The sequence below is a fragment of the Salvia hispanica genome, chromosome 3, assembly GCF_029641045.1.
Source record: "Salvia hispanica isolate PSC_SH4W2 chromosome 3, Shi_PSC_v1, whole genome shotgun sequence".
In the NCBI taxonomy this organism is placed as follows: Eukaryota; Viridiplantae; Streptophyta; class Magnoliopsida; order Lamiales; family Lamiaceae; genus Salvia; species Salvia hispanica.
In genome coordinates this window covers 40,281,145-40,305,848 of record NC_142694.1, presented here as the reverse complement: position 1 = coordinate 40,305,848, position 24,704 = coordinate 40,281,145, and the positions used below count along the sequence as shown (strand labels likewise).

The window sequence follows — 24,704 nt, the reverse complement described above, 5'->3', positions numbered from 1 at the left end:
CATTCATAGAAGCATTGCATAGCTCGATTCTCGGAACTCCATCAAGTTCGCCGGTGCCTAGCAGGTTTGAGGTGCTTCTACACGCTAGGAGGAAGTCGTTTTATCTTTGGGGACAATACGCCACTCCGTGAGCACTAGCCGGGGCGTAATTTGTCTTGCGGAAAGAGGGCTTCCCTCGACTCAACTTATAGTTCGGTTTGTTTTATTATTTCCGTTGTAATTTTCATTCCATTTATTGTTATTATCTTCCTTCGATTGTAATAGTTAGAGTACCGCCTGTAACGGCTTGGGAATTTTATCCCTTTATTTCTAACAATTATGTCAAATACATATATCAGAACCACATTTTGATATTTTAATACATCCATAAAACAAAATGAAACAAAAGATCCAAGCTGAAAATGAATTGAACAATTCCAACTCATATAAATGCATTGGATTATTTGAATTTCCAAATAAAATAAAACCGTGAAATATGTTGAAGACTTAGTAATCTTCAACTACTATCATCCTGAGATAATCACGGTGGCAGCCGCAGGCGTCACAGTGCAGCTCCGCGTCCGGACTTTCTGGGCTTCGAGCGGAGGCCATTAACTCTCCGCAGCCATCGACCGCGTAGAGTCCGAGATGAACGGCATGGTTTTTCATGCACTCCATGTAGACGACTCCATCTTCATTCCCCGGGGCAACTTCATGTCTGAGCACACAATTATCTGTCTCGCCATTGCTTAATTTTTCCTACAAAATTAAGTTACAAAGTAGTATAAAAATGATAGAACAGTTTGTAAGTGAAGAACTGAATATACACACACTGACACACAAGGATGCATATGTATTTATATACATAATCATCCACTAAATGGAACAGATAAGGTTAATATGTTGGCTTGAATCTTTATGTTGAATCTTTATGTCGAGATATGTGTAACGCCCGCCCTTTTTATTTCCCAATTCTTTAGGAAAAACCGACTTATTAGTGTATTAGTTTCGCGCCTAGTTTCTTTTACCTCACGTTGTGATCGAGCATTATGTATAAAGTACGTTTCGAGTGGTGAACGAAAATAGTTTCATTGCAGTATTTAATATTCTTATAGTCTTGTTTGTGAAGTCCGAGTTACAAATGAAAGTTCATAGACGTTTTACATCGAGTTCAATACTAGAACAAAAATAGCAACATAACTTCTAACATCATGAGGACCGTGTCACGACGCGCATGGTTGTCCCGAGCAGCCCTTTTCACGCCCTCCAGATCTTGCTCAGTAATCATGTCTTGTGCTCCCGCTTCCTACATGAAAGAATAGAACACATCTTAAATACACTTTTTAACATCAAATCGAGACGTGACGTTTGACGAAATCGCATCACATCAAGCACATTTCCCAAACGATGGCCGTACTTGCTAGCCATCATTTTGAATGACGAGATGTAAGATTCTTGGCATTTTTGGTATATTGAATGATTGATTTGCCAACTTGCCACGTTTTGGCAGAAGTCCATAACCTTTGGACAATGTATTTCCTTCGTGAATCAAGCTTTGAACCATTAGATTTGAACGTCAAACAAATGTTATCAAATTATCCAAGGGATTTGAACCATGGTCATGAAAGACTTAGCTTGAGAGCAAGCCTTGCAAATTTAGTAGACGTGCAAAAAAATCATAAGAATCAAGTATACTAAGTGACTTACCTTTTAACGGAGATGGCTGCTCCAGCAGCTGCTGCCTCGATTACACTCGTGATCGTGAACAGCACCGTGACAGCCTCTGCCGGGCAGCCACTGCTGCAGAGCTCGGCAGCCATACATGCGCATATTTTTGGGCCTCTTTCTGCCCACACTTTTGGGCCTCCTTTTTTATGTTGGGCTCCTCTTTGTTATGGGCCAAAATTGTTGGCCTTTTTATTTTTTTGCTGGGAGCCTAAACAAGGAATCCACTTTTACTTTACTAAATTGTTGGGATTGATGTTTTATTTTTTTTTTGGGTTTATTTGATAATTATGTTTTGGGGTGATTAAATAATTGATCTTGTGATTAATTGTTTTTTTTAGTTGTACCTCTGGATTTAATTATTTTTTCTTAATTTCTATGTCAAAAAGAAACGTAACTATAACAAGTAAGAAATCTCTTAAATGTAAGAAAAGAAACTGAATGGAGGGAGTACTCCTATTTCTTAAATGTAAGAAATCTCTTGAAAGCCCAGGGTATAACAAGTAAAATTTAGCAATTCTTTTAGAAATTTTGATACTCGTATGTAGATTTCGTGAAGGAAACTAACGTACTATTATTATGGTTAGATACTTTAATTATTTTTATGAAGGTAAATATAAAACCCATCAACATTTGTTATTACTTCATCGACCATGTACAAAAAGGCCTCTAGAAAGTTTGTCAACATCTTTAGAAAATTGGAGGCTATGTAGGTATAAGATGAGGCCCAATATTTTATTATTTTATTATTTTGTGTAAGGCCATATTATTTGTCACAAATTATTTTAAAAAAATATTATTTGTCAAAATTTAATATTTCAAAATACTATCATAAAATCGTTTCATTTACATAGTAATAAGGACAAAACGACGTCGTATGTTTACTACTACAACATTGCAGTTGCACACACAGCCCCACTCAAAACCTCGTTTCGTTTTATAGACTTTGCTATAAATGGGCTTCATTTCTTATAAATTCATGTCACGATTCTTTCTAAATCGATGAATCTATGAAACGTTATTAATATTCTAATAAACAGTAGTTGTCACCAAACATTCCATATCCCACCCCCACTCATTTACTTCAATCTCCATATATTATTTCTATCAAATCTATGTAATATTTACTGAAAATTAATGAATTGCACAATAGTTGATTATGAAATTTTACCTAAAATCATACAAATTAAATACTCCCTTCATCCTAATTACTGTCTCCCATTTCCTTTTCACGAATGCATGTTTCATTTATTTTTTACTTATTTTGATAAACATCTCCAAAATGTAATATTTTTATTATAAAATTATAAAATAGAATCCACATTTTAAAAAAAAATTATATTTCTTTTATAGTATATTTTTAAACCCAAACTAAAGTGACAGATAATCACCAAAAAGGGCGTAATTATTTTCATATATTCATACCAAAAACTTGACTTGTGAAAAGAAATCAACATCTGTCAAAAACTTGACAGACAAAAATCCGTTCTTGGTATTCAACATCTGTCAAGACTCAAAATCACAACAAAAATCGAGGAAATAATAATAAATTATACAGCAGCCTGCAAAATCTCTATTTCAAAATTCTCAAACCCTGCAAGCATTTTCTATTGAATCAGTGTAATTATTTTAAAATTCAAATTGAGTGTAGAAAAAAAATGGTTTTTCTTTTGTAGTGATGATCAAGATTTAGTGGGAATTTCAAGAAATTGGTGAAGAGAGCTGATGTTCAGCTGAAAACAGGTATCTCTGTCTTGCCCATCTTTTTCTGCTTTGGTAATTTGTTTATGGTGATGAAATTTGAATAAATTGTATAAATTCTTGATTGCCCAGAATATAAAAATTGAATCTTGACAATGTTTTGAGCTTGTAATTATGCTGTGATTTCTGTTTCTTGAATTTATCGATGTCATATGCTTTTCTGTGTGTGTGTGTGTGTTTCACTTTTGCAGGTTGGATTTTGGGGCATATTTATTGAGTGATGAAATGATCAAGGGAAAAAATATGATTTCTAGGGTTTATTCTTCAATTTTCAAATTTTTTTATAGGGAAATTGCTTAAACATGTGTAATATAGTAGGATTGGGATTCAATTGATTCCATATAATTTCCATTTATATGAATTTGGGAATAAAATTAGAAGTTTTTGGAGGAGATTTGTTGTGTAAATGTCTTCATCAGTTTTAGAGAAGAAGGTTATGCCATCAAGGCATCTCTCTTGTCTCATAGCAATCTCAGTGTTTCTTTTCATCTCATCAACACTGTCCATTATCGAGTTCCGTCGTTCTTCAGCGCCTAGCCCGGTTTTTCCGTTTACAAGCTTGAGCAATGCATCACCGGCTGGCTCGAACTTGAGTAGAGAAGGCGGTAAACAGGGGAGTCGTGTTCTTGATAGAGCGAATTTAGTTAGTGAGCTCGACTCACAGGGCTCGTCTTGTGACGTAGAGCGGGCTCTTCTTAGGGTGTATATGTATGACTTGCCTCTCGAATTTCATTTTGGGTTGTTAGGCTGGAGGGGGACCGGGGATCATCAAATTTGGCCTAGCGTTGATGGAGGGAGTGTGATCCCGTCTTACCCCGGTGGTTTGAATCTGCAGCATAGCGCGGAGTATTGGCTCACTCTCGACCTTCTTGCATCGAATGGCGCGAATGTGGCCAGGCCGTGTAGTGCGATCAGAGTCAACAACTCGAGAGAAGCTGATGTAATTTTCGTGCCCTTTTTCTCGTCTTTGAGCTACAACCGGCACTCAAAGCGACAGGGAAAGCAGAACGTTAGCCTCGACAGGATGCTGCAGGAACGGCTCGTTTTGTTTCTGAAAGGCCGGAGCGAGTGGAAGCGATTTGGTGGGAGAAATCATCTGATTTTGGCTCATCACCCGAATAGCATGCTGCTTGCTAGGGACAAGCTGGGGTCGGCTATGTTTGTGCTCGCTGATTTTGGGAGATATCCGCCTGAAATAGCGAATGTCGAGAAGGATGTGATTGCCCCGTACAAGCATATGGTGAGAACGATTCCGGCTGCTGATTCTGCCCCTTTCAGTGAGAGGCCAATATTGGCCTATTTTCAAGGAGCAATTTATCGGAAGGATGTAAGTACTATCTCTCTACCTATCTACATATATACCCGTTCGATAAAGTATTTGTCTTTAATGCTTATTCCGCTTCGTGTGGAGCTCGTTCAGTCATAGAGTTCAAAGAATACGAACATGTCTAGTTTCTTTTGTTTACTTGAGCTACCTTTTCAGATTTTTATCTATAAGACTTTGATGTTAGGCTATATTAGATCTCGAATAGACTTATGTAGTTGTAATAAATAATGATCTCGGGATATATCGTTGTGGCAAACGTAATACACAATTGTCATGTAGACAAGGGGTGTGTATTTTTGGCTGCCACAACGATATCCCGATCATTGGAAATCGTTTGCGGGGGCATTTTATTCAAAAAAATGACGGGAAAAAAAATCGACCATTTAACCTATTGTTTTTATCTATGGTATGGATATACCATTTGTTCGGTTTTTCAGGGTGGAGCTATTCGTCAAGAGCTATTCTACCTTCTTAAAGACGAGACCGACGTGCACTTCACATTCGGGAGCGTCCAAGCGCACGGGATCAGCAAGGCGAGCAAGGGAATGGCCTCGTCCAAGTTTTGCCTAAACATCGCTGGAGACACCCCCTCGTCCAATCGCCTGTTCGATGCCATCGCAAGCCACTGCGTCCCCGTGATCATCAGCGATGAGATTGAGCTACCGTACGAGGATGTTCTCGACTACTCGGAGTTCTGCATATTCGTCCGTGCATCGGATGCCGTGAGAAACAACGGCTACCTCCTGAATCTTCTCAGAGGCATCAAGCAAGAGGAGTGGACCAAAATGTGGGAGAAGTTGAAGGCAATTGCCGGACAGTTCGAGTACCAGCACCCGTCACGGCCTAATGACGCTGTCGACATGATCTGGCAGACTGTTTACCGCAAGAAAATGCACACGAAGCTCGATGTGCATCGGAGGACTCGCTACCGCAGGTCACAATTTCAATAATGTTTATAAAATCTTGAATTCTAGGGATTCATAGTTGAATGTTTTTGTTATCCCCAATTTTGCTGTGTAGAATATGAAAACTCTGTTTTTTTGCAATTATATATAAATCTTGTTTCAAATAGAAAGTGAACTATATATTCCTATGTGAAAATGAGCATAATACATATGTGATCAATGTATAGAATCTTAACACATGTTTGCTTCTTCGAGCGAGCTGTGTATACGAAGAAGATACAACATCTAAACAAATGAAACAATCGTAGGCAGCGAAAATTTGTAACCTCGTCGTTTGCAGGGTCAGGATCGGTTGTGAATAGGGTCCGATCCTCCTCGGACCGTTCTCTTTTCCGATTGGTTCGAATCAGAAGTCATTGCAGGTGAAGGCGCAGTTTCAAATGGCACGTCCACTTCCTCTAAGGCAACGAGAAGCCTCCCTCCTCCTCCTCCTCCTCCTCCTCGTCTTAGAGCAAGACCGACGCCTCTTGTCGTGGGAACAGTTATCGAGAGCAGCCCGACACAGAAGAATACGAGAAGGGTGATCCGGTAAGTTGAGCGGCACATCTTTGAGAGTGAGATAGATTCTTTGTCTGAAAATGAGGGTGCTTGTCTGTTTACTTAATGCCTTATTTGTACTTGAAATCTAATGTTGGATTAAAGCACAAAGTAGATAAAAGGGTCCCAAAACATCTAGAGAAGCTAAATTCACCCCAATCATAAGCAATGATAAGGCTGTTTTAGAAGATTTTGACAGGTTTGAACAAAAAGTTGGTTGGAAAAAGCATCAACCTTGAGAAGCCAAGGATCTTTGTAGCATTGGTTCCCAAACTCCCTATTCCTTTCCTTCCTCTTTAGACCATCACTCAAAAAAAACTGCCAAAACCCAGGAAGTTAGCCTAGCGGTGGAGTGAGTGAGCCACACTAGTGCACGACGATCAATTCAATGTCGTAAACTTAGGTTTTTCGAGACTATTAAAGAACGTAGGTCATCGGCTTAAGACAATGTCTAGACTGGTGAATCTAGGCTCGTCGTGCCTAATAGAAATAAACACAGTAATCACAAATATAACAAGACAAACACAAGAATTGTTTACCTACTTCAATACAATTTGTATCTACGTCTAGGGGTGATGTTAAGCTAGAGATTTTACGGTATATTTTCGGATACAAGTTACCATGAGAGACACCAACTCTATATCGAGACTTAATCCTAGTAACATTAGGAAATGAAATGGGCCTAAAGTAAAAAACATGTATTGGGTCTTTACTTATTCACTTCCTTTCGGGCTCCATACTTCTAACACTAGTAGATTCGTCCAAATAAAATCCTGATTGGATTTAATTAGGGCAGATGCACCGTAGATTAAGGTGTGCACAAATTTTTGCATTTAAGAATACAAGAACTTTGTAGTTATATTTTTCATCCAATGTAGCATATGAGAACCTTTAATGGGACAAGTGAATAGCTATTCTTGGTTTGTTGGAATCACACTGAAAAATTATACCAAGTCACTAAAAAATGTTGTGTTCCACATCACTTTCAAAAATAGTGGCTTGCTTACTAAAGTTGAGAATAGTGAGCTGCAAAAAAGCTAGATAAAGTGGAAAATTACTTAGGACATGTTGATAATAGTAGTATAGTACACATAAAAATCACCCACACAAAATTACAAAGCATTATTTTGCTCATTTTTTTTTGCAAAACTCTTGCATTGAGAGAGAGTCTTGGTTACTTGTGCTTAATGGATTTCCTTTATGCTTTTCTTTACTTCATTCTTTAGATTGTGTTCAACACTAATATAAATCTCCCTTCATTCAAACTTGTAATAGTCCTTCAAATAAAGTACTCCCCCGTCCTGCTTTAGAAGTCCTAAGAGTTCCAGTTGGGATAAACTAATAAAAAATGCTTTCAGAGTAAGTAAAAAAGTGTTAAAAGTGGGTCCCAACATCCACTAAAGTATTTATTTATTATACACTCAGACACTTTCTTAAAACATGTGTCCGACTCAACCGGGACTCAAAGCAGGACCGAGGGAGTACTACACTTATATTTTTTTCCTGTTCTTTTTATTTTTTGGGATGGAGAAAAGATAGAATTTTCACTAATCAATGCAAGACTTTCTTTTCCTTTCTTTAAATTTTTATCATGGTTAAACACTCTCTTTATTGAAGAAAATGTCACATCCGAAAACAAGTACTCCCTCTGTTCCATAGTAATGAAGACGTTTCTTTTCGGCACGAAGATTAAGAAAAATTGTGTTAGGTAAGTTAAGTAAAAGGAGAATAAAGTGAAAAATGAAAAAGGTAGAGAGAAGAAGAGAGTAAAGTAGGTGTGGAAAAATATCTTGACATTTACTAAAAAGGAAAATGACTTTATTACTATGGAACGTACTAAATTAGCAAAATGACTCTATTACTATGGAACGGAGGTAGTACTACTGTACTAAAAATTTGATTTGTAGCAGTAGACAGTGACAAATCTAGAAAATGGAATTGTACAAACGACCTGAAGCTTGAAGAATTCCTAAAGGCCATGCGTATTTGGGTTTAATATGTTGTTGTATCGAATTTTGTTTTTGCTCTCTTTTAAATATGGATTGTGTCAATGAATCCATTCGCTAGTTTTGTTGTATAGTACTAGTATTTTTTTTTTCCTTGTTATTTTAAACCGATTTTATTTAAAGTTTTTTCTTCAAAAGTAAATTTATGTATTGTATGAAAAGCTGGATTTAATTGAATTTCTGTGTCTCTCAACATTAAAAAAAATACTCGTACTATTTACATAGGAATTTATCTTCGGACTTTTTATTGGTGATAATATAATAGATCAAATCAGTAAATTTGATGTAAAGGGATCTTAAAAATGGATCCCAGTCCCCAAATGATCTTATAATTCAACTGGATTTTATATTCTCATTCTTTTTTTTTATACTAGAATATTATCAAAACACACACAAACAAATAGAGAAACTCTTAAAGGAAGAAAATCATACACTTACTTTATTAACAATTTAAAATTCAATAGTATATTTCGTTTGTATCAACTATTTTTTCCTTTCAAATATTATTACGGAGTAGTATTAATTTATTCAGCAGTTATTAAATAAATAAATATAATTGAGATGGATTTGCATTTGCAGAGAGAAAATTCGCCGGCAAATTCCTCCGGTAAGCGCGAATCGTCAAGATATGAAGATCATCTCTCTCATAAAATCAATCAAACACAAACCGCATCTTCTCCAACTCCACTCCTTCCTTCTCCGCTCCTCCCATTTCTCAAACCCCACCGTTTTCCTCGCCTTCCTCTCCCGCCTCTCGCTGCTCGATTTATCCTACTCCGGCAGACTCTTCTCCGCCTTCCCAGACCCCAACATCTCCCTCTACAACATCCTAATCAGGGCCCATTCCTTCCGCCGCGATTCCTCCCGCAGAGGTTTCCAATTCTACCATGAATTACTTCGCTCCGGCATTTCACCAAACGCGTTGTCAGCAACCGCCGCCGTCAAGTGTTGCGCGAAGATGGAGTCCTTGAGAAGCGGGACGCAGGTCCACGGAAGGATTTGGAGAGACGGGTGCCTATCCGATTCGCTTTTGCAGACAACATTGATGGATTTCTACTCATCTCTGGAGGAAGGTGACGACGCCTGCAAAGTGTTCGACGAAATGCCTGAGCCAGACGTTGTCGCTTGGAACGTCTTGATCTCTTGCTACACTCGCAACGGGCGAACCCGCGATGCCTTGGCTTTGTTTGATGAGATGAGAAGGTCGGATTCATGTATCCCCGATGACGTCACTTGCTTGCTGATGCTTCAAGCTTGCGGCAGCTTGAATTCGTTGGAATGGGGCGAGAAAGTTCACACCTTTATCATAGAACACGGCTTGATCGGTTCGAGAAGAGTCTCCAACGCCCTCATAACGATGTACTCCTGCTGCGGCTGCGTCGAGAAAGCGTTCGAGGTGTTTCGCCGCTCGGCTGATCAGGGGGACGTCGTTTCGTGGACCGCGATGATCTCGGGACTAGCGAGCAACGGCTATGGCAGGGACGCTGTTGAGGCGTTTGAACGGATGCTGCGCGAAGGGGTCTCGCCAGGTGAGCAGACGTTCACGGCTCTGTTATCCGCGTGCAGCCACTCAGGGCTTGTGGGCGAAGGCCGGATGTATTTCCAATCGATGACGCCCGATTTTGGCGTCACGCCTAATGTCCACCACTACGGGTGTATGGTGGATCTCCTCGGCCGCGCAGGGCTGCTGGACGAGGCCTACGGCCTCGTCCGTTCGATGAAAATCAAGCCGGACGCAACAATGTGGAGGACGTTGCTCGGAGCCTGCAGGATCCATGGCAATGTTGGCCTCGGGGAGCGAGTAATCGAGCATCTCGTTGAACTCAAGGCTCAAGAAGCCGGGGACTACGTGCTCCTTCTCAACATATATTCGTCGTGTGGGGATTCGGACAAGGTGATGGAAGTTAGGAAAGCTATGAAGGATAAGGGGATTCACACGACGCCCGCTTCTAGCACGATCGAGTTGAAGGGGAAGGTGCACGAGTTCTTCGCGGACGATATTTTGCATCCGCGGAAGAGGGAGATCTACGAGATGCTCGGAGAGATCATCCAGCAGCTGAGGATTGGTGGCTACGTGGCTGAGATATCCTCGGGGATGCAAAGGGCTGAATCTGGGAGCGAGGTGTATGTCTTGTCCTACCATAGTGAGAAACTCGCGGCTGCTTTCGGGATTCTCTCTACGCCCCCCGGGACTACGTTGAGGATTGCGAAAGACCTGAGGATATGTGTGGATTGTCATAATTTTTTCAAGATTCTGTCTGCGGTGTACAACCGGAGAGTGGTGATCAGGGATCGCGCTCGTTTTCATCACTTTAGGGACGGGGTTTGCTCTTGCAACGACTACTGGTAATGGGCGGCGTCTGAGGTTGAGACGGGACGATAACGGAATGCGGGCGAGGTTCATCAGTGAGGCTCACAAAGTTAAGCACGCCTGGGTGGAGAGAAGGCCGGAGCGCCTTGAGCTGTCACGACAATGCTAGCCGATTTTCGGGTGGATTTTGATAGTTGCCATTAAAGATCTACTAGCAACTGAATATGGTCCAGTACTTCAGCTCACTCTGTTTATCAACTTCTTGTTTCTTATGTATTTGGAATTGAGAGATGTAGAATCATACACAATCAAACATGGAAAAAGTTCTTACTTGGAGTTACAAAAATTAGTTAAGCACTTCTCTCTTTGATAATTCATTTTTATGAAGTATTCATTCCTCGATTATGAGTCTCCTTTTTCGGTATGAATTTAAAAAAATGTAAAGAAATACTAGTTGAAATGGAACTTCTATTTGACGGATGAACAGAAATCCAAAAGAGGGATCCTATTGTCGGAGGGAAAGAGTGTGCCGAGATTAAGTACTAGGTCATATCTACTCAATCGAACAATATTTAACAAACTATACAACAATATATTAATAAGATTCAATTTTATCTAATCCATCAAATCAAACAACCTGAGTTCTCGAGTCCTTTCTACTCTACGAAAACCGTGATAAATCAAAATTTCATCTAAATAACCACTCTGTGTGTCTGTGTGTGTGAGAGAGAGAGAGAGCAGTGCCAAATGAGAAAACACAATACAGCAGTTTGAACAGCGTAGCAACACTGTCTCTGCAATGTTATTACCAAATATAAATAAAACACAGAATCCCACAACTTGTAAAAACACTACATAACTTAATTTCTATGTAAAAGAAAGTGACGATGGGTTTTTTAGTAAGATGCCTACAAAACTGAAACAAGATGCCCCAATCGCCGCACTACTTTCATTATTATTACCCTCCAAATAGATACTGCCGCTCGAGCTCTACCAAGACTTACATTCTTCACGCAGCGACCGCCTGCTTCTGAACAAACGCGACTCCTTTCTCGATGCTCGCCTTCAGCTCCGCCTTCAGCTCCTCCAACGCCTTCTGCTCGTACTCGGTCAGCCCTTGAAGCTCGGACGAGATCACCGCCTCCACCCCGTCCTTCCCGAGCTTGATCCTTGATGCGAAGAACGGAAGCTCGGTCAGCTCGGACTGGATGAACGAGCACTCATAGACATCCGTGTCCCCGTCGAGCGCTCGGAGGGAAGACTCGACGAATCGCGCCGCGGCATACGCCATGGAAAGGGTGGCGGACCCGGCTCCTGCTTTTGCCTCGACGACCTCAGTCCCGGCATTCTGAATCCTCACGGTCAGTTCTTGCACTTCCTCGTCAGTGAAAGTGACGGACGGCTTTGCCTTCGACAGTAGCGGCAAAATGGTGATCCCTGCGTGTCCACCAACGACTGGGACGTCGACATCGATCAGCTTCAGGTTCTTCTTCTGGGCGACGAACGTGTTTGCTCTGACGACGTCGAGAGTGGTGACGCCGAAGAGCTTCTTCGGATCGTAAACTCCTTTCTGTTTCAAGACCTCAGCAGCGATCGGAACTGTGGAGTTGACTGGGTTGCTGATGATGTGAATGAAGGCATCGGGGCAGTTGTCAGCGACGGCCCCGACCAAGGTCTTCACGATGTTGGCGTTGATGTTGAAGAGGTCATCACGAGTCATGCCTGGCTTCCTCGGAACACCAGCTGGGATGACCACAACATCCACGTCTCTCAAACAAGCAGCCAACTCAGACTCTCCTGTGAAATCCGACACCTTGGACGGGGTGTTGCAGTGGCTGAGATCGGCAGCAACTCCCTTCACGTTTGCTATATCGTAAAGGTTCAACTTGGAAACCAGTGGCGACATCTTGACCAAAAGGGCTAGTGGTTGGCCTATACCACCAGAAGCTCCGAGAATAGCCACTTTATACGAAGCCTGAGGCTGAACACGACTGTAAGATCTGTTGCTGCATTTCCGGGCCTTCGAATTATAGCCCTGCTTAAGAACTAGAGTGCTTTCATCGCCCAAGAACGACGATTGTGACTCACAACTCACAGAGTTTGCTGCCTTGAGGCCACTGAAGCTCGTGAGGTACTTCTTTGGGTTCAACTTCACGCTGGAAGCCTTCAACTGCGTGGAGCCAACTCTGGGGCCGGCAGATGCAGTTGATCCAACAGAAAAACCGGTTGCAGATGTTGCGGCCATCTTAGAGTTGCAACCTGCACGGATCGGATTAAACTTTTAACTTTCTCAGATAACAATTACAATACACATTATACAGAACATCATTAAACAATGTAGCGAATCCATAAAGTGCACAATTTATGCAAGTTTTTCATGATAAATACGAGTAAAGAAATACAACCAGACAAAACACAACAAAAGCTTATTAAATCTCAATTTTCAGCATGCATCAGTCTCTCAGATAGAAACCCTATGTTTCAGCATGAAAATAACAAACTTTCCACTGGATTCAAAGGAAAACGATCTATTGTTCCTAATAAGATTGTGATAGAACATCAAGATTCATACGAAATCCTTTTCATGGTGTATTTATTCTTCATCACAGGATTTTGACTATGCAAGTAGGCATATCCAACCAATTGGTTGAGAATCAGATCTCATCAGACTCTAAGCCTCCAATGCTTGGACCTTAGCTTGACACCAACTAACATAATTTCACTTCCTAATATTTTTTATTTCAGAAACCGGTTCCAAACCAAACACTTCATGACTATAGTTTAGCAGCCTCATACCTACTCTCCGATGAAAAAGAAAAGGAACTGAATATACATAAAAATTCAAAAATAAATTAAGCATCCAAAAACATCTGGCAATTTTCATCAAAGAAAACTTGCATACAGAAATATCAAGGAATAAGTCAATTTCAACCAATATCAGCTTAAAAAACCACAAATTGAAGAAAAACTTTAGATCTATTGTATCACAGAACACATCAATAAGCACCCTACACACAGCAAACCAGCTAAAAAACTGCCTTTTTTCCTTTTCTCATTTTACCTAATCCCAACGACACTCAGGAGATCAATAAGAAACAACATAACATAACAAATAAAAAGGAACAACTGAAATCTGGCAGTTTTCATCCAATAAAACTTGCTGGCTTGCATACAGAAATCTCAATAAATAAGTAAATTTCAAACAATATCAGCTTAAATTGAAGAAAATTTTTAGATCTAATTCATCACAGCACACACCAATGAGCAACTCACAGTTCACACACAGTAAACCAGCTAAAAAATCTGCATTTTTTCCTTCCTTTTATAGAACATAACAACTTATAATGAAAAAAAAAACAACTGAATAAACACAGAAATTCAAAATAAATTAAGCATCGCAACAGAAATTAAGCACACCAGCTTCAAAAACCACAAGCAAAATAAAAACTCTAGATCTATTCAATCACAGCTCACACACAGTAAACCAGCTCGAAATCAATAAGAAGCAACACAACACAATAAAAAAATCAACAAAAAACGAATCTATTAAACACACTATACATCGAATCAGCACTTCCAACAAATGAATACGCAAACAGATCTACGCATGAGGAATCGAAACATACGGCGATTTAGGAATCAATGAAGAGCGAAAATTGAGCAGAAATGGAGTTAGGTAAAGAGAAAAAGGGAGGAAAAGGGAAGACAATGGGAACCTTTTGCAAGCGTGGACGTTGATTTCGACAGAAATGCAGATTTGATTTTTTTAGGAGGTTTGGTGATTTTGGAGAATAAAAAGGTGGGATTACAAAACACGCACAAACCCGCTGGAGTGTGTGTGGTTGAGGCGTCTTAATTTCTCCGCCAAATACCCCTCGGTTTAATCTCTCACATATATTTCCAATTTCACCAACTCTTATTCTTTTTGTTTTTTCTATTTTATGGAATATCTCAATAATAACGACCGTCAACCGAACCGAATCGAAAAATTGAATTCGGTTCAAATTTTTCTGATTTTCTGTTCGAATTAGTTTTTTATATAAGTCCAAGATCAAATATTTTAAGTTATATATTTAGTATATACGTACGTTCATAAAAAATAGTCTATCTTTTAGTATTTTGGATGGGCTTTTAAAATTAGTTAAATTCTATATATTAAATTTGTATTTGTTTATTTAAATATTTCTATACCTAATGCATAACAAAACCAAAATTTCTCTTGGATTTTTTGAATTTTTTAATTCGGTCGGATCTAGCTTTAAAAAATTGAAAATTTTGAATTTAGATTTTCATAATTTTGGTCCCTCAAAATTCTAATTTTCGGAATAATTTAAATTAATTCAATCAAAATCAATGTTTACCCCTGGTTCATTCATTAGATACAAGTAAATTTATTTTGGCAACCTTGTGGCTATTGAGTCATTACTAAAAGAAAAATCAATTATCAAAAAAAGCTTATATATTTGGGCATTGGAAAAGTGTCCAAACAAATTTCCAAAAGGTTACTTACTTATCAAGCATGCTAAGAGCCAACAATGAAATCAATTGGACTCTTACTTTTTGTTTATATATATTTGGGATTTTTAAAATTTAGGTTTGGACTCAAGTTGTTCTTAGAATGAAATTTGCATCACTAAGAAAGAAACATAATTCTTTTTTTATTTATAACAAAAAAAGTACACTTTGTTGATATAAAACGGGCCGGGCCACCTCAACATCGACCTGCCATATTTTTTTAAGTGTACAGGATCTTAAAATGGGCCCAAATTTCTTATCGGCCCATTAGTAAAAAATATATCTGCTGTTTGTTAGTGTGTTTATTGGAGTAGTATTTTTGTGTTCAATCCAAAACCAAAAGGACATATTTATGGAATAGTATAATTAGGTGTAGGAATTAGGATTGATAATAGTATCAGTTTTTCAGTTAAAACTTAAAACTGACCTCCTAGCAAATACTTGAGTGAAATGAACTCTCAATCTATCGACGGGGGAAGCGTCTTATAAACTGAGACGCCCTTCAGCGTGGTCGGATTTGATAATATCATCCGAGGCATATTTTAATAATTGGAGAAAGAGGTTGGTGGAAATTAAATCGTAGATCTCTTTGTTAATAAAAAGGGGGATTAGCCCTTTACATTCAATTAAATCCTAGATCTTCATAATGTATTAAATAGGTTTTGTATAAATGTATTGTATGCAAAATTTAATTAATATTAATTCAACATTTATAGTATAATTTTATATTAGTAATAGATCTAATGCATATGAAAATGTTATGCTACATATTTTATATATATTTTATATGAGCAACATTCGTGAGAATGAATATATATGTTGTTCACCATTACATTAATACTATACACATCATTAAGTTTGTAAATTGCATCAAATTAAATCCTTTATTTTTTGTAGTTCTTTAATGTCAAAATGAAAAAAGAAAGAAAAACAAATTGTTGATGTGAAGTGTGCTCATAAATCGCAAGTGACACATTTCCTCTATGGAAGTGATTGATTTGAGTGATACGGTAAACATACAAAATAATTCAACTTAATCGGATATTCGATTTGCATGATTCGACCCGTGATAGATATCTCAGTGCGCAAAATTAACATGTGAAGCTCCATAATAAGCATGACTTTTCAAGGGCATTTTGAGTTTGTTGCTCAATCAAAATTGCACCATAGGTTGATGGTGCACCACCTCAAAAAGCACTTGTTTGATATCCCAATAAACAATTGACCAAATTTCCTAGTTGGTGGAGATCTTTGTGGCACCCCTAAAATAAGGTGATTTACCTAAAAACCTCTCACTTTCAAACTTTTAACTTAAAAAAAGCTGCATGATATATTAATTTATGGCATATCTTAACAACCACAATAGATCTCAATTCTTTTATCCTAATCTAATAAAATACACTATTAATTCGATCTTTGCTTTAAAACTAAATGAATAGATGAATAATGACCATATAGTAGCATTTTCTTGATAGCTTAACTGATTTCAAAATTTAATTATGAAGAAATCATCAAGCTACATTTTTTTCTTTCATTTTCATGGAGGGAAATCAAATGTATAGAGATGCATAAAATCATGAAACAAAAACAAAAGAGACAAACATATTAGTACTTATCATTCTTCATGCCATAAACTTTGATCTTACAAAAGAAATTAAGAAAAATACTTAGAACACTACTTATTCATCCACTATCTCCTTAAATAACCTAGATATTCAGATCCCATAACTTAAATTACATCTCATGACTGTTTTCCTACTAAAATCAAAACTATGCCTACATTTTCTCATTGTGAAAACTAGACAACATCTACTATTATAGAAAATATTGAATCAACTATTACCAAATGATTCAATTTCTATTCATTTGAGGCCTTGGTGTGTGTCGATTGTTCGCCCCGGATCCCGGATAGTCATTCACCTCTATCTCCATTCTTCTCACCACCAAATTAGGGTTTTCCTGCAAATTTACACTCCAATTATAAGATGCCTTCAAATTTTACTATAACATAATGTTTGTTAATAATTTTCTACAAAAAGATCAAGATTTGGTTAATTAGTACCAAAAGGGCTCCTTCTTCAACTTGATATTGATCACTCTTGATTTTCTTGACAAGATTAGAACTTCCTGCAAAAAAGAGAGATGTAACAAAAATTAGTACTATCAATTTCACTATGTATAATTCATGATTGAATTTTTACTACTTACTTGTAAATGGGATGGCTCCATTCATGCTCATGTGCAAATACAAGCATAATATCACCACCATTACCCTAATGCAAGTGCTAGCCATTGATGCAACACACCAATTATCTCTCTCTCTCTCTCTCTCCCCTATGTGTATGTGTGAAATGTGAGAAGTGGATTAATGTATATATAGTTTCCAAAAGGCAAATTGAAAAGGATGGATTGTTGGTAATGTGGGAAGTGGGCAGTAGTGCACTTTGTATGGTGCATGGTTTACTATCACAAAAGTCAAAAAGGTGTTTTGATTGCAATATATTGGCATGTATTAGGAAAGTTGTTACACTATGATAATTATGTATAACATAGAATTAATGATAAAAATAATTAATGGGTCCTTTGATGTTGCCACGTTTTTGTACAATAATTGAGTCTCCAATTTTAGTTTTGTCAAATCTGGATTTTGGAATTTTGGATTATTTCCTAATTTAGTCATTGAATTTATTTTGATTTGAATTTATCCCTTTTGTTATTATAAAAAATTAATTAGTCACAATTAAAAATATAATTATTTTAGTGAAAATACATGATAAATTAATTAACCCATAATGAAAAGATGCTTTACAAGCAAATCAAACAAAAAAAAACTCAATTATAATATTATAATGTAAAGTTGAAGGACCAATTATTCATTATAATAGATTTAAAGTTCCAGCTGATATGAAATCTAGCTTGACATATACTGTATATGTCTGTTTATAATCTTTTTAAAAGTAAGTCAACAATGTGAAGTTTGCATGAAGGTTTTGATATGATGATATTTTATAAATGTTGGACTTTTTGATTAGTAAAGAAGTGGAAGATATGATGAGAATTGTTTAAGTCAAATTTGGAACAAAAATATGGTTCGGCAATTGCTAGTGGAATGTGACAATTCCTACAAAGCTATAGTGATGTATTTAATATATAGGTTCACATCATGATTACGGAATTCTGTGGATTAATTTCCAATTTGATTAATTCTTTTGATAAAAAAATTGTGTTACTAGATAATTAATTCTGAATTTTTTTTAAAAAAAATGATAATATATAGTATTATTTTGTAATTTTTATAGTGGACTTTTTGTAGTGAATTGAGGCCTAACGCATCGTATATATAATCGTGTGACGTGTTATTTTGTTAAGGTTCAATTAACATCTTGACAGCAGTTGCTTCGAACCTTTTCCAAAAAAATAAAAAAGAAAATTGCATTAATTGTTCATTCTAAGTTGGGATAGACTTGAACCTTTTTCCCAAAAATTAAAATGAAAAATGCATTAATTTCAGTCGAAGTAGGGATAGACTTAGAAATTTGTTTGGGAAGAGATTATACATTTTATTATTTGGAGTGTGGAGGTATTTTATTTTCTATGTTATTTTGTTAAGCTTCAATTTAAGTTGGGATAGACTTGAACCTTTTTCCAAAAAAATAAAAATGAAAAATGCATTAATTTCATACTAAGTTGGGATAGACATGGAAATTTGTTCGGGAAGGGATTATATATTTTATTATTTGGAATGTGGAGAAAGATATTAATTTTTCTATGTTATTTTGTTAGGCTTGAATAGTGTTAACACCTTGACAGCAGTTGTTTCGAACCTTTTTCCAAAAAATAAAAATGAAAATTGCATTATTTTTATTCTAAGTTGGGATAGACTCGAACCTTTTTCCAAAAAAATAAAAATGAAAAATGCATTATAGTTAATTTCATTCTAAGTAGGGATAGACTTAGAAATTTGTTCGGGAAAGGATTATATATTTTATTATTTTTTATCTGGAATGTGGAGATATTAAATTTTCTATGTTTTGTTGTAATTATATGAGTTTTTAAGATAAATTATTAAAAAAAATTATGAAAGTCTAGTCAAATTCTAATTTATCCTATAATATAAAGAATCAATCATAAAAATGAAACTTCGATTTAATTCCAATTATTCAATAATGAAAAATTATGGCATTCTACGTGTAATATTTGTTTATATTATTCAATCAAAAGATATTGTTTTTCTTATAAAAAGACAACATTGGTTAATTTATCTACGATGACATCCCTTTATGATTTTTCAATTGTCAATTTCACTAAAAATGTATTCAAAGAATAATTAAATACGAATTCAAATTTCATGTTTTTTCTTGTTAATTTTCATTATTACGAGGCGAATCAAAATTTGACCATAGTTTCATAGTTTTCTAGCAATTTTCTCATATTCACTGAAAAATATCAAAAATTTAATGATGCGAAATGGATAAAAAAATATTTTGAGAGGTGCTTAAACCCTCCAATTACCAATAAATTAACTTAATAATTAAATTGTACTCTCGATTTTTATATACTCCCACTGTTCCATAATAGTGGAGGCGTTTCTTTTCGGCACGAGATTTAAGAAAAAATGTGTTAGATGAATTAAGGAAAGAAAGAATAAAGTAGGAAATGAAAAAAGTAAAGAGATGAAGAGAGAATAAAGTAAAAGAGAGTAAAGTAATGTTGACGACTTTTACTGAAAAAGGAAATGACTTCACTACTATGGAACGTACCAAAATGATAAAATGACTCTATTACTATAAAACTGGGGGAGTAGAAAATTACTCACAATAAAAAATACTCCAGTATCTATTCATATGTTCTATCATAAGTCGAGAGTAACTTTCAAAAAAGTAAAAGTCAAGAGCAAAATAGACCGATATATCAGTACAATTTAAACACATGTTAGAAGTATAAAATCCAAATTCTCTATCAAAATGAATCATATATTAGTAAGTTTTATTTATGTACAGTTTTACTTTTTTGTGAAGAAATTAATCATAAATAGTTAAGACATGCAACTTTGTCACCACTACATAATTTTTAGCATGTGAACAGAAGTAATCATCTTCTTTACGTTGAACCTTTTGACTTTATATACCAAATTAATCAAGTAAATGGTAGATTTTAATAGATTTAGTCATTGACTTTCTATATGCAAGCTGTGAAGCGTGACATAAAATGATAAAAATGTCTACTATTTTTCACACTATGAGATTAGTTAACCTTTGAACATTATTATTATTATTAATCATAAAGCTTTCTCCACCTTGTAAATATTAATGGAGTCCCACAAATTCTCACGTGTAAACAGTGTAAGTATAGAATCAAAAGATTCGAAAATAGTTCAAGGATAAAATTAAATTAAAATCATTACTTAATTTCTTGAACACTTACTATTTACATTTATTATTATTTTTCTTTACATATATTAAAATTATGAGTTTTGAATAAAATAAAAGGTATTATTTCCATTATACAACTAAAAGTTACATATAAAAAAATCAATAAATAATTATTTTCAAATTTGAGAATTAATTGAGAAGCCATGTGTCACATGATCATTGGCTAAGCTAGTTTTAATAGGCCTATACTATACTACTTTGTGAGTACATGATATCGAATTTAGATGGGCCTTTGAATTAGAATATTTGTTACTTTTATTTCTTTTTACAAATTAAGCGTTACATTTCAATTATTTTTATTACATTTTTGTTATGTCATCCTTCCTATTATATTGATGGAGGAATATAGTCTCCAATATGGTATTGCATATATAGAATTTTAAAATTAAAAAACAAATTTCCTTCCGAGTGAACATGTGATAGTATACCTCAACTCTATAATCTAATTAAAATATTTAGCAGTAAAAATAGGATTAATATACAGTTCGAATAACTATTTGGTACACAGATTATATAACTTGGATCACATCCTAATCTTATCATTGAATCTTACATCCCCCGGAATCTTGGCCACGACGAACATTGCCATAGGACGACAGCTCAAGAAAGTCCATTTCGCGACCTGCACCCGTTAAAACAACATTCTCACTAAAAGAATCCATCACATTGGCTCCTATTTCATTCACCGATTCACTAATCTTGGTTGCTCGAACGTATTCTAACGTTTCATTGAAGTGACATGTTTGTATTCAAATCACTCTCAAGAGTTTCAGAGCCAAAAGTAGAAGTCGAATATACCTGAGACCCGGCAAGTGGCACTCCTCTGAATAAGCTCGTTTTTGGAGATCTCAGTCCGGTTTCCTTTTGATCGGTTGACAGTTGCCTGTGACACCAACAAAAACGGTGGGTTAGACAAAAAAAACAGGATTTTTATCTCCGTGCCCGAAGCCTTTTCAGACGTTATTAATGGGACGGAGGGGAGTAACTAACTGATTGGTAACAATGTGTTCATTTCAAGATAAGCAATGTTTGGAGTTATTAGGAGGAATTTACCTGCAAAACTTGACAATTTTCTAAGGTGCTTTTCCCACCCTGCATAGCAAATCTTGGATTTCATAAGCAGCATCAAAATCGAGTAAAAAGCTTTGAGAAACAAAAGGCTTTGGTAAGTTACGAACACGATACAGACAAAAACCATCGATCTTTCCATGAAAACCTACTGTACTGTCGTACGAAATACGAATACACAAGACAAGAAATGAAAAAAAAAATGACATACTAGTACGACTACTGCCTCGATCTGGTCCTAATCGTCCTAAAAAAGGCGAGGTGGAATGCACATTTTGTCATAAAAATGTCAAAAAACCAAGAAATTCAAGAACGTCAGGAACAGAAAGGCAACCATCGATCTTTATGCAAACATACTTTACTGTTGTACGAAATTAGAAAATGTTGCACAGTTTCGCATTATGACGGAATCTATGCTACTGCCCGACACCTACTTGAGATTCCGAGCCCAGAAAGAATCAACAAATTGGAATACGTAAGGATCTTTAGAACCAGCAATCTGAGCCTCCGAGTTCAGATTTATCCGAGATGAAGTGAACAAGCAAGATCTCAACTTTGACAGTAAAGTTAAGCCATATGGTTACATCAGGTCTAAAACAAACTGAAAACAACTTAAACGGTTAAACCGATGTCTACTCATTGGGATCGTTTCACAAATGTTAATTCATTTCTAATGACCAATTTGGCTGAAGATGAAAACAAGGTGGTTCATGGTCGTTAGCCACATTCACGTCATAAGACATAGTATTATGTTCCACACTACATATTAATCCCGGCCTTGGTAAGTGATAGTTTCTCAAGCCATTGGGGCGAAAATATACTTTATCTAGGATTAAATTAGTCACGGGGGTGGTGTGGGACCGTGGGAGAGATAATCGTGAGACACAATGTAACCTTGACACTATGGAAACGGGTTGGCATGCAGGGTCGTGGCCTCGTGGGCCAGGTTTTTGAGAAAAATGGCAACCCAACGAGAGATGAGAATAAATATGGCCTCTATTCATGAGCAATAGTGAGAACTGAACAGGTCCTATCGTATCTAAGTTCTAACGAACCGAGCACCACTATATGTACTAAAACAGAGTCGTCTTTGAAAAAAAATTCCCGCCATAAATCAAATACTCTCATGCAACAAACAAAGCATATATTCGGTTATTTAGGAAACCTTTCTCAACTTTTTTTTCTGGAAATCTTTTCCAAATGAACAAAAGAGCAAAATATTTGGATTGGAATTGGAATTGGAATTGAGATTGAAATTGGAGCCTTAAATTCCAAATTCAAGGTTTGGTACCATAAAATATTTGGATTTGAATTCAATTCCTATTTCACAATTTGAATTCCATATCAAAAGTAGATGATTGAATTTCAAAATAGCTATAAAATTTGGCATCTGCACACACTTACACACACTTGCACACACACTACACACTCATTGCACACACTTACACACATACTACACACGCATTGCACACACTTACACACTGCACTCACACTACACACACATTGCACACACTTACACACTCATTGCACACACTTACACACATTGCACACACTTACACACACACTACACACTCTGCACTCACACTACACACACTACACACACATTGCACACACTTACACACACACTACACACACATTGCACACACTTACACACACACTACACACTCATTGCACACACTTACACACATACTACACACACATTGCACACACTTACACACACACACTACACACTCATTGCACACACTTATACACATACTACACACACATTGCACACACTTACACACACACTACACACTCATTGCACGCACTTATACACATACTACACACACATTGCACACACTTACACACACACTGCACACACTTACACACACTACACACTCATTGCACACACACTTACACACACTGAACTCACACTACACACACATTGCACACACTTACACACACTTATACACATACTACTTACACACTGCACACACTTACACACACTACACACTCCATAATAAATCATCATAAAAAAACTCAACGGGCAAAATTTCTAAATCATAACATTATAAACAACCTCAATTCTACAACAAATCTCCAACGCATCGCAACCAACCTCAAATCAATCAATTTAACTAATTTCACCACCAATTTCCACTGAAAGACTACCTTAGAATAAGGAACAATGTGATCGTAATCATGGCAGAGGCAGCCTGGGCAGCCAGCGAGTTTCCGGAACACAATGTTGCCCAAGGAGTCGCGCCGCCACCTATCCGGATGGCGGCCCTTGATTTTCTCCGCCTTCTCCCAGCATTGCTGCTTCACATAGTGCGGGAAGCTCCTAGGGTTCGGACTCTCCGGCGAAATTCGAAGAGCCTCAAATTGCGAGAGCTCTTCGATTAAGAGGCCGCCGTCGGCGATTGGAGCTGCGGACGGTGGAGGGGAGACTCGCCGGGTTGGGCTGGTGGACCGGAACCGCCGCGTGGAGGGGAAGGGAGTGGATTTCTTGGCCCGGCGGCGATTTCCGGCGGTGGCGGAATTTGGGTTCATTTTTTGGGATGATGAAATGTGAACAAATAAAACAAGATAAAATTAATCAATTACTTAAATTTGATAAATAAAATTAAAACAAGTCAATTTTCTTTTTGCCATTTTTCGTGGTTTATACTTTATAGTGTTTAAATTTAGTATTACTGTATTAGTATGAAATTTATCAGTATTAGCACTATTAAATTAAAATTTTGGTTTAATTGATTGCATTAGTGTAAGAGCATCCACGCACAAACTAGTCATAAACTACTATAAGCAAACCAAAAATTTCACTGCCACGTCATTATAGACTTTTCACAGTTAAGCAATAGACTAATCAAACAACAACCTAGCAATAAGTTAGTCAACGCCCTAGCCTAGCAAATAAATTGATAAATACAATTAATTCATTTTAATTGATGATGTTTATCAAATATTAAAAAAATGAAGTGGAGCTGTAAATATAGAGTATAAATAAAAAAAAATTTAGTTAGTCTATCGATCACCACGCATTAGGCGGCTAGCGATTGGTTAACCGGGTAGTCCGCGCCCAACCTCTCATCCATC

General features: G+C 36.8%; 5 protein-coding genes across 7 annotated transcripts; 2 read left to right on the top strand and 3 right to left on the bottom strand.

Annotated features, from left to right (window-relative positions):
• The first annotated feature begins 3,154 nt into the window (after positions 1 to 3,154).
• On the top strand, positions 3,155 to 6,167 carry LOC125212834 (Exostosin family protein). 2 transcript variants are annotated; one of them, XM_048113104.2, is made up of 4 exons: positions 3,155 to 3,447; positions 3,657 to 4,792; positions 5,230 to 5,726; positions 6,038 to 6,167. In XM_048113104.2, the coding sequence occupies exons 2-4, from the start codon at positions 3,872 to 3,874 to the stop codon at positions 6,057 to 6,059; spliced, it is 1,440 nt and encodes a 479-aa protein (XP_047969061.1). In that variant the 5' UTR covers positions 3,155 to 3,447; positions 3,657 to 3,871; the 3' UTR covers positions 6,060 to 6,167. The 2 variants fall into 2 exon arrangements, with proteins under 2 accessions (XP_047969061.1, XP_088923166.1); XM_089067040.1 differs by lacking the exon at positions 6,038 to 6,167 and having other exon boundaries at positions 5,230 to 5,867.
• Positions 6,168 to 10,965, top strand: LOC125209980 (Pentatricopeptide repeat (PPR) superfamily protein). The gene is made up of 2 exons (XM_048109556.2): positions 6,168 to 6,285; positions 8,880 to 10,965. Exon 2 carries the CDS (start codon positions 8,929 to 8,931, stop codon positions 10,648 to 10,650), a length of 1,722 nt encoding a protein of 573 aa, XP_047965513.1. The 5' UTR covers positions 6,168 to 6,285; positions 8,880 to 8,928; the 3' UTR covers positions 10,651 to 10,965.
• A 394-nt stretch (positions 10,966 to 11,359) lies between these two features.
• Positions 11,360 to 14,484, bottom strand: LOC125212835 (malate dehydrogenase, chloroplastic-like). Of its 2 annotated transcripts, none has more exons than XM_048113106.1 (2): positions 14,328 to 14,484; positions 11,360 to 12,870 (listed from the first exon to the last, which is right to left on the bottom strand). In XM_048113106.1, exon 2 carries the CDS (start codon positions 12,854 to 12,856, stop codon positions 11,621 to 11,623), a length of 1,236 nt encoding a protein of 411 aa, XP_047969063.1. In that variant the 5' UTR covers positions 12,857 to 12,870; positions 14,328 to 14,484; the 3' UTR covers positions 11,360 to 11,620. The 2 variants fall into 2 exon arrangements, with proteins under 2 accessions (XP_047969063.1, XP_047969064.1); XM_048113107.2 differs by having other exon boundaries at positions 14,238 to 14,465.
• A 2,234-nt stretch (positions 14,485 to 16,718) lies between these two features.
• Positions 16,719 to 17,479, bottom strand: LOC148930773 (uncharacterized). Its single transcript, XM_089067041.1, has 3 exons — positions 17,335 to 17,479; positions 17,189 to 17,253; positions 16,719 to 17,085 (listed from the first exon to the last, which is right to left on the bottom strand). Exons 1-3 carry the CDS (start codon positions 17,417 to 17,419, stop codon positions 16,978 to 16,980), a joined length of 258 nt encoding a protein of 85 aa, XP_088923167.1. The 5' UTR covers positions 17,420 to 17,479; the 3' UTR covers positions 16,719 to 16,977.
• Positions 17,480 to 21,012: 3,533 nt separating this feature from the next.
• On the bottom strand, positions 21,013 to 24,281 carry LOC125212836 (uncharacterized). The gene is made up of 4 exons (XM_048113108.2): positions 23,778 to 24,281; positions 21,612 to 21,650; positions 21,357 to 21,441; positions 21,013 to 21,180 (listed from the first exon to the last, which is right to left on the bottom strand). Exons 1-4 carry the CDS (start codon positions 24,156 to 24,158, stop codon positions 21,098 to 21,100), a joined length of 588 nt encoding a protein of 195 aa, XP_047969065.1. The 5' UTR covers positions 24,159 to 24,281; the 3' UTR covers positions 21,013 to 21,097.
• Positions 24,282 to 24,704: the final 423 nt, after the last annotated feature.